Source organism: Piliocolobus tephrosceles, chromosome 18 (genome assembly GCF_002776525.5).
Source record: "Piliocolobus tephrosceles isolate RC106 chromosome 18, ASM277652v3, whole genome shotgun sequence".
Classification (NCBI taxonomy): domain Eukaryota; kingdom Metazoa; phylum Chordata; class Mammalia; order Primates; family Cercopithecidae; genus Piliocolobus; species Piliocolobus tephrosceles.
Window position 1 is genome coordinate 20859085 of NC_045451.1, and position 8069 is coordinate 20867153.

An 8069-nucleotide genomic window follows, 5' to 3' on the forward strand; every position below is an offset into this window, starting at 1 on the left:
TATATGAAACAAGTAGCAGCCTGGATTTGGGCCTTAGGCAGTCATGTGCAGACTTGTTTCATGTTTTATCTCACATAATTTAACCTCAGAACTGTGAGCTTTTCTTCATGAGCATGAAGAAAAGCTTCTTTATCCAACTAGATTACAGTAAACTCCTTGAAACAGAAACCCCAGCATATTAAACATACGTGTGTATATACACGCACACACACACACACACAGACATAAAATCCCTCAATACCTAAAATTCTGTCTTGTCCATATTAATTATGCATAAATGAAAGATTACTGAATGAATCTCAATCATAACTGTCAAGGCTGAAAGCCTGAATAGATGCAAGGGGTGAAACATAATAGTGCCGGGGTGTGACAGAAACAAGGTTAGCAAGCTATTTTATTGCTTGAAATATTAATCTTCATTCATTTTGAGTAGTCTTATTAAGATGCTACCATACCATTTATACTGTCATCCAAGATTTATAATTCAACGATGTTGATTATTTCATATGGGAAAAAATGTATATGGTCAAATTAATTTCATTAGTAACATTACCTCATAGAGTTGTTAGAATTAAATAACTAATCCATGTAAGAAGTGTTTAACACAGTGCTTGACAGGTAACAGACATTCAATAAAGGTTAGCTCTTACTATGCCATAAGAATATGGGGATATTGAAAGAATATTAAAGCTAATTTTTTGTTGTTGTTGTTGAGACGGAGTCTCGCTCTGCCGCCCAGGCTGGAGTGCAGTGGCCGGATCTCAGCTCACGGCAAGCTCCGCCTTCCGGGTTCACGCCATTCTCCTGCCTCAGCCTCCCGAGTAGCTGGGACTACAGGCGCCCGCCACCTCGCCCGGCTAGTTTTTTGTATTTTTTTTAGTAGAGACGGGGTTTCACTGTGTTAGCCAGGATGGTCTCGATCTCCTGATCTCGTGATCCGCCCGTCTCGGCCTCTCAAAGTGCTGGGATTACAGGCTTGAGCCACCGCGCCCGGGCAAAGCTAATTTCTTAACTATGCTTATTTCTGAAACAATTTTAGCTTTTCCTTAAAAATTTTTTTGAGTAACTATTATTTTGGTAACCTGAAAATGTCCTCGAAGGCCTCCTGTGATCACTATATTTACTAGGTATTCTTTTCTAAGCATCTTCGTTCAATTTTATTATATTCAATGTGAATATAATAAATGTGAATCATAATATCACAGGTCAACCAGTCCCAAATTCTGGACTGCAGACCAGTGGCAGCACGATCTGCAGTCCAAGGTAAAATGATACAAATAAGGACAATACAGCTGTCTTTTATTCTAAAATTATCTTTTCTATTTTTAGGTGTTAAAGTGTTCTTTCTTTTAAGAAACAATGGTGACTATGATGACAGAATACATAAAAAGTTGAAGCTGCCTGTTAGTGCTCTTATTTTGTGAAACTTTATTTTACTATTATTTTAGTTTCTGAAATGCCCAAGTGAAAGAACCTGTGTTAGAAACAATACAAAGATTACCAATTTTGTAAATAATTAGAATGAGATTTGTAAAAATAAGGATGCTGTATGCTAAATATAATTTTTATGATTCAGAAGTTTACCAGGATCTGACAAATGAAATTAAGAAGCCATCTTATCAAATGCAACCAAGTGATGCTTTAATTAATGTCATATTGATATAGAGAAAATTAAAAACACTTGGCTTTCCTTCCCCCCCAAAAAGAACAAAGATCAAATTGAACTATAGATGATTTATCTTCCATTACAAGAGGCACAGGACAAAAAGAAGATACTGTATCTCTTTGTTTTACTGATTTTCCACATGGCACTGGCTTTCAGCTAAGATGATGCTTATACATACCTAACTTTTCTTTCTTTCCTTTTTAAGTTACATTCCTGTAAGAGTGTGCTTTGAAGTAGTTTCTGAAAGTCCTAATTTAGAATTTTTGATTTTATTTAAAAACTGCTTTATTACTGAAACAAATGTACTTTGCTTTTTAAAAATATCTCTATTTTTATCTTTAAAAATATATAATCAAATAGAATGTATTATACACCCTTTAGGGGACAAACCATAATGCTGTTTTTAGGTTCTTCTGCTTCTCCTCTTGGTACATATACTATTTGGAGTCTTTATTCATTAATTTGATCTATTTATCAATCACCTAAAACAGGCCACCGTTTTTTCTAGGTGTTGAGGATACGGCAGGAAACAAAATTCTGTATCTTCCTGGATCTTTCATTCTAGAGAAGTATACACATAAATTTAAATATACACAGAGATATCTCTTTGTGTATGTATCCAAGCAGCCAATGGTCATAAGTGTTTTGGAGGAAACTAAGGTAACGCAAGTAGACAGGTAACACTGAGCAGATGTAGGGGGTAATTTTAAATATTATGATCAGACAAGAGCTCAGTGAGGTGAACAAGTCATGTGGTTACTTATGGAGACCATCTCAGTCTGAGTAAGCAGCAAGTACAAAGACTACTGTGTCCAAAGGAAGGCAAGAAGGCACATGTGACCAGAGTAGAGAGGGAGGGAGATAAGAAGATATCAGGATGAAGACTGAACTGGTAGCTAATGGTGTTTTTACTCTGAGATGGAAAAGCAATAGGAGAGTTGGCTTTTTCTTTTTTTTTTTAATGGGGTCTATGTTGCTCAGACTGGTTTTTGAAGTCCTAGGCTTGTGTAATCCTCTCACCCTGGCCTCCCAAAGTGCTGGGATTACAGGTGTGAGGCTACCACACCTGGCCACAATAGGAGAGTTTTGAGCAAAGGAGGAATAAGACTTGATGTGATGTTTTTAAAGAATCATTCCTACTGCTATATTGGTAACAGACTGGGGTGGGGGCAAAGTGAAAGAGGGAGAAGTTAAATGGCTGGTGGAATAATCTAGTTGAGAGACAACGTGGCTTGGTCCAGTGTGCCAGCAGTGGAGGTTGGATTCTACATACATATAGTGAAGGTACAGCAGGCAGGATGTACTGACAAAAATGATTTGTGTGTAACAAGTGGAGTCAGGAATGACTTCGAAGTTTTTGGCCTCAACAACCAGAGGGTACGGAAACTGTGGAAGAAAGAGGTTTATAAGGAAAGACAGGTTAAATTCTGGATATGTTACATTTAAGATGTCTCTTAGTTATTCAAGAGAAGATGGCAAACAAGTGTTTACATGCATGAATCTAGGAGTTCAAAGCAGAGAATGGGGCTGGAAATAGAAATTAGGAGTAATCAACCCAAATAAATGTAAAGCCGTGGGACTGAAGGATAAGACCAAGAGGGCAGGAAGGAAACCTTTTTTAGTTTATTTGTTCTAGAGACAAGGTCTTACTCTGTCGACCATGCTGGAGGCTGACAATACCTAAAATTCTGTCTTGTCCACATTAATTATTCATAAATGAATGATTACTGAATGAATTTCAATCAAAATTGTTGAGGCTCACTGCAGCCTCGAACTCCTGGGCTCAAGCAATCCCACCTCAGCCTGCAGAGTAGCTGGGACTATAGGTGTGTGCCACTATGCCTAGCTAATTTTTTATTTTTTGTAGAAACAGGGTCTCAGTATGTTTCCTAGGCTGGGAGGAAACCTTTTGTTAGAGCCTTTTACATGTTCTCATTCCTATAATAAACTGCGTGAGAGCAGGATTTCTGCAGCTAAAAGTGCACCTTCTACTCAGCAGGTATGCAATGACTGTTTTTCCTTGGTCCAGGCTCCATAGCCTCATTTCTAAGCTCCCTACTTAACAGAATTTCAGGCAGCATGTAAAGCCTCCTGTAAGGTCTGCCATCCTTAGGGCTCTGATGTTCCATGCCACCAAAGAATTTATATAGCTTGGGCAAGACCCTCAGAGTCTGTGCCTATCCACACTAACAGCAAAGGGTGTCCAGGTCAGTCTTGAATGGAATTAGGGCTGAGTTTGACTATAGTGCATTCCCAAATGTACATGGCTGTGGGGAACTAAGCTATAAACAAGGATTTACTGTGAGTCATCAGCAATGAAAACATTTATAATTATTCCTAATCCCTTGTAGACAGTTTGAACGGGCTCTTTTCTTGTGGTTTACTTATTTGTATTATTAAATTTTCACCCAGTCTGAGGAAAGATGTAAAGTGTCAGAAAAAAAAAGTGAAGAGAAGAAAAAGAAACAGAATGGGCAACATTTCGAGATTTAGGGCTGCAGTTCCCTAAAGTGCAGGTCCAGAAAGCACTTCACAGCCTTGTGGGACTTGTCATCCACACGGACTAGACGCTCACACCGTAATTCCTGTCTCTGGCACCAGGGAAAAAGTTCCTTTAGGACCTTCTAGTATCACAGATCCTCTCCCATCAGTATGAAATCACTTTACAGTACCTTTTTTGTCTTAAATAGAGTAAGCATCCTCAGCTGACCTTGCTTCACTGTCCAGCCCCCAAGTTCTCAGTGCTGCTTTTTGAAAAAAGCCAGTTTAATTCTTCTGATCTCAATAAGGATGAGCTTAACGTTCCCAAATTCTCCAACACTTCTCACTGCAACCAACCTCCTCAAAACTAACCTTTACCACCCTGAAAGACAGGTGAAATTCATCTGCCTCTCATCAGACTTCCCACCCCAAATTCTCAGATTCCATAACTGCATGCCCTTTGTACTTGCCACCTCTTGTTAGGCAACTGTCCCCTTCTCTGTGTGACTCCACAGAACAGTGGCCGCAAATCTTTCCTTTAGTTCCCCCAAACAAAGCTAAGACCATTCTGGAGCCTTTAACAAAAACTGACTGAAGGCAGGCAAAGAAAACACAACATCCAACATCAAGTATCCACTGCTTTTTGATTCCAGCAGCCATGCTTCTGCCCTGGCAGGGCCTTGCTGACTTTCTTCTCCCTCCTTCACGGCCATGTAGGAGTCCTCCATACCCAGCTTTCTTCAGTGAGCCCAGAACCTTCCCTAACTAGAGTACTGTTAACACTGTAATACTCTGGAGATCTGCCCCCAAAGACAATTTTTTACATTATGTTAAGTCCAGAAATTCAGAAATTTCTGGACCTAGCATAACAGTATTTTGGACTTTTTTTTTTTTTTTTTTGCGTATCCAAAAGCCCAGCGTGTTTTTCCTAGAACAGAAAAAAAATATGCCACCTCTCTGTTAGATCTTGCTAGTTATTTCCTCCTTACATCATTACTCCTTTGCACAAGCAATAATCCCAAATCACTATTACCCTTTGCCTCAATCCCAAACTCTGAAACTGAGAGTTGTCAGGAGGGTTTAAGAAAATAATGTGGCCAGGCAGGGTAGCTCATGCCTTAGTCTTCCAAAGTTCTGGGATTACCTGAGGTCAAGGCCAGCCTGGCTAACACAGCAAAATCCCGTCTCTACTAAAAATATAAAACAATTAGCGGGCTGTGGTGGCACATGCTTGTAATCCCAGCTACTCGGGAGGTTGAGGGAGAAGAATTGCTTGAACCCAGGAGGCGGAGGCTGCAGTGAGCCAAGATCACACCATTGCACTCCAGCCTGGGCAACAGAGCAAGACTCCACCTTGAGGGGAAAAAAAAAAGATAATGCAAAAATAAGAAGAATAAAGAAGAATGAAACAGCAGCAGCAGCATGTAAACATTTAGTACATTTTATGGTACATACCATGCCCTCAATAAATGACAAAAATCCATTATTATTCATACCCAACACAGCATTTAATGTTATTGTAAAGGTCCCCAAATAATAGTCCATTACTGGATAATCCCTTATGATTAGGAATTTAATATTTGTTAGTATTTTATCTTCTAAAATTTCTAGCAAATAGTAAGCACTTAATACCATTTTGAATAAATGACTTCCCTTTCATCAAGTATTTACTAACTTCTATACATAACAGAATATTAAGAGATGGTTTCTGTTCTTAGGGCATTTATAAAGATGTGTACAAATAATTATACTATAAGACAAATCACAGTCATTTGAGAAGTTTAAAAAACTGCTAAGGGGTTCAAAGGCAGGCCAAAATTACAACAATGTTACAAAGTAATGGTTCTAAGTGGGGTCTGGGAACCCCTAGTGCAGTTCCTGAGACCCTTTCACGCGGTCCACAAGGTCAGAAAGATTTTTCATAATAATATTAAGATTTTATTTAGCTTTTTCATTCATTCTTTCAGGAGTGGACACTGCAGTTTCCAGTGTCTTGTGACCTGTAATAGTGCAAAAGACTGAATGCAGAAGCACATAAACCAATCCAGCTCTGTGATTAAGCCCAGACCTTAAAGAGATCTTCAAAATGAAAACCAATGCCACTTCTCTAATTGACTTTTTTGTTTTGGAAAATTTGTTTTTCCACAAAAGTATTATTTCTGCTACCATGTAATGGGTTCTTTTTAAATAAATTAATATTTTTAAAAAGTCTTAGCTGTAATTTCAATGGTGGTAAATATCAGTATATATTACATGTATGTATTATCTCTAACCCACATAAGAGCTCTCTGGGGTCCTCAATAATTCTTAAGAGGGTAAAGGAGTCTCGAGACCAAAACTTCAGGAACCGTAATACAGTCATTCCAAACCTAATAAGGAAAATAATTTTACTTCGAGTTTCATGTTCATGGTGAAGTCAAGAAGGGAACGTGGTAACCTGGTTTGATGGAGGAAGATGATGAGTTCGGCGTCAGTCTTTTCCAATACCCTGCAAAATGTTCCTCAATTCCTGCACTCCACCCTCTGCATTCATCACCTCGCCTGCGCTTCTTCCCAGCCTTCCTTAGGTCTCCCAGGGCAGTGTCCACATCCCTTTCTTTTGCATTTTAGGTCCTCTGGATGACTGCCCCATCCCAGGGGCCTCCTGACAGCTTTCCTTCTCTATTCTCCGGGGTCAACCTCGACTTCTCCTTCTCATCTAGGGGCGGGGGTGGGAACAGGGAGCGAGGCAGCCGCTGGGCCACTTTTGCCTCCTCCTTCCGGAGCCCCGGGCTCCGCTCTCAAATCCCAGGCGTTCCGGGGCGCTGCTGGGTTCCGCTCGTCTCAATGACCGAAGTCCTCCCCACCTCCGCTCACTCACGCGGGCCGCCCCTGCCGCGCTCAGCCCCGCCGACGGCGCCCCCACTTCCCCACGGGAGCCCACCTCGCTCAGCACGCGCGCCCGGCCTGCTGCGGCCCCGAGCTCACCTGAGGCGGAGGCGCCCGCGACTCCCCGCCAGCTCCGCCAGCCTCCTCCAGCCCCGGCCCTCGGGCGCCTGGTCCAGGTGCTCGCTGAGCCTCCGCAGCAGCGGCTCCCGCAGGCGGTTGAGGGTCGCGCCGGCCGGAGGGGCGAGCAGCGGCCCCGTGAGGGCGGCCGAGGGCGGCAGGGCCTGCAGCGGGTCCCCCAACAGCGACATGGCCCGCGCCGGCGACCCCGGACTGCCGGGGCTCCCGCCCGCCCCGTCACGGGCCTCGGCCCCGGGGCACCTTCCGCTCGCCTCCGAGTCGCGGAGGCAGGGGGCGGAAGCACAAATCTGGCAGCGCGGCACGGCCCTCGAAGGAGGAAGCTCCGCTCCCCGCCCCAACTAGACAGGTTTGCCCGGGGGAGCCGGGCCTACCGGCCACGCCTACCGGCCACGCCAGCCACGCAGAGGGGCGGGACACCCGGGGGGCGAGGCACGGAGCCTCGAGGGGCGGGACCTTGGTCCTCGAGGGGCGGGGCGGGGTCGCCTACTGCGACCGTGCGTGCGGCTGTGCGCCTCCCTCGCCCACCCCTGCGGTCCCGGGCTGGCCGTGGCGCGCGCTTCAAACCCGGGAGGTGGGGAGGCCATACAGAGCAGGAAAGGACGGGTTGGGTGCAGCTGGAGGAGGAAGCGGTGGAGGAACTACGCCCCGGCAGCTCCTCTACGGCGAGGAAGCCTGCGGCGTCTGGGCTTCCCGAGACCGTGGGAGGAGGCCTGCGTACTCACGCCAGAGAGCTGGGCATGCGGTTCTCCGTCGCCGGCTCCCGCCCGCAGTCTCCGGTGGGCGCTCTCCCCGACTCAGGAACTTGCATGTGCCCAGCGACACACCAGAATCCTGCAATGGGCAACCTCAGCGGACGCTTCCTCGTTTTAGGGTTAGATGTGTATGGCATTGCTAGAGGGAAGTAGTGCTAGAGATC

At 44.2% G+C, this 8069-nt stretch overlaps 1 protein-coding gene across 4 annotated transcripts in view; it reads right to left on the minus strand.

Annotated features, from left to right (window-relative positions):
• Positions 1-7595, minus strand: part of MALT1 (MALT1 paracaspase) — an 81009-nt gene extending 73414 nt beyond the window's left edge. For 2 of the 4 annotated variants that reach the window (XM_023218340.1, XM_023218339.1), the window contains exon 1: positions 7115-7573. In XM_023218340.1, the coding sequence (XP_023074108.1) occupies positions 7115-7323 (209 nt within the window). In that variant the 5' untranslated portion in view covers positions 7324-7573. Of the gene's footprint in view, positions 1-7114 lie in introns of all 4 variants that reach the window. The other 2 variants (XM_023218337.1, XM_023218338.1) reach the window with 2 other exon arrangements.
• Positions 7596-8069: the final 474 nt, after the last annotated feature.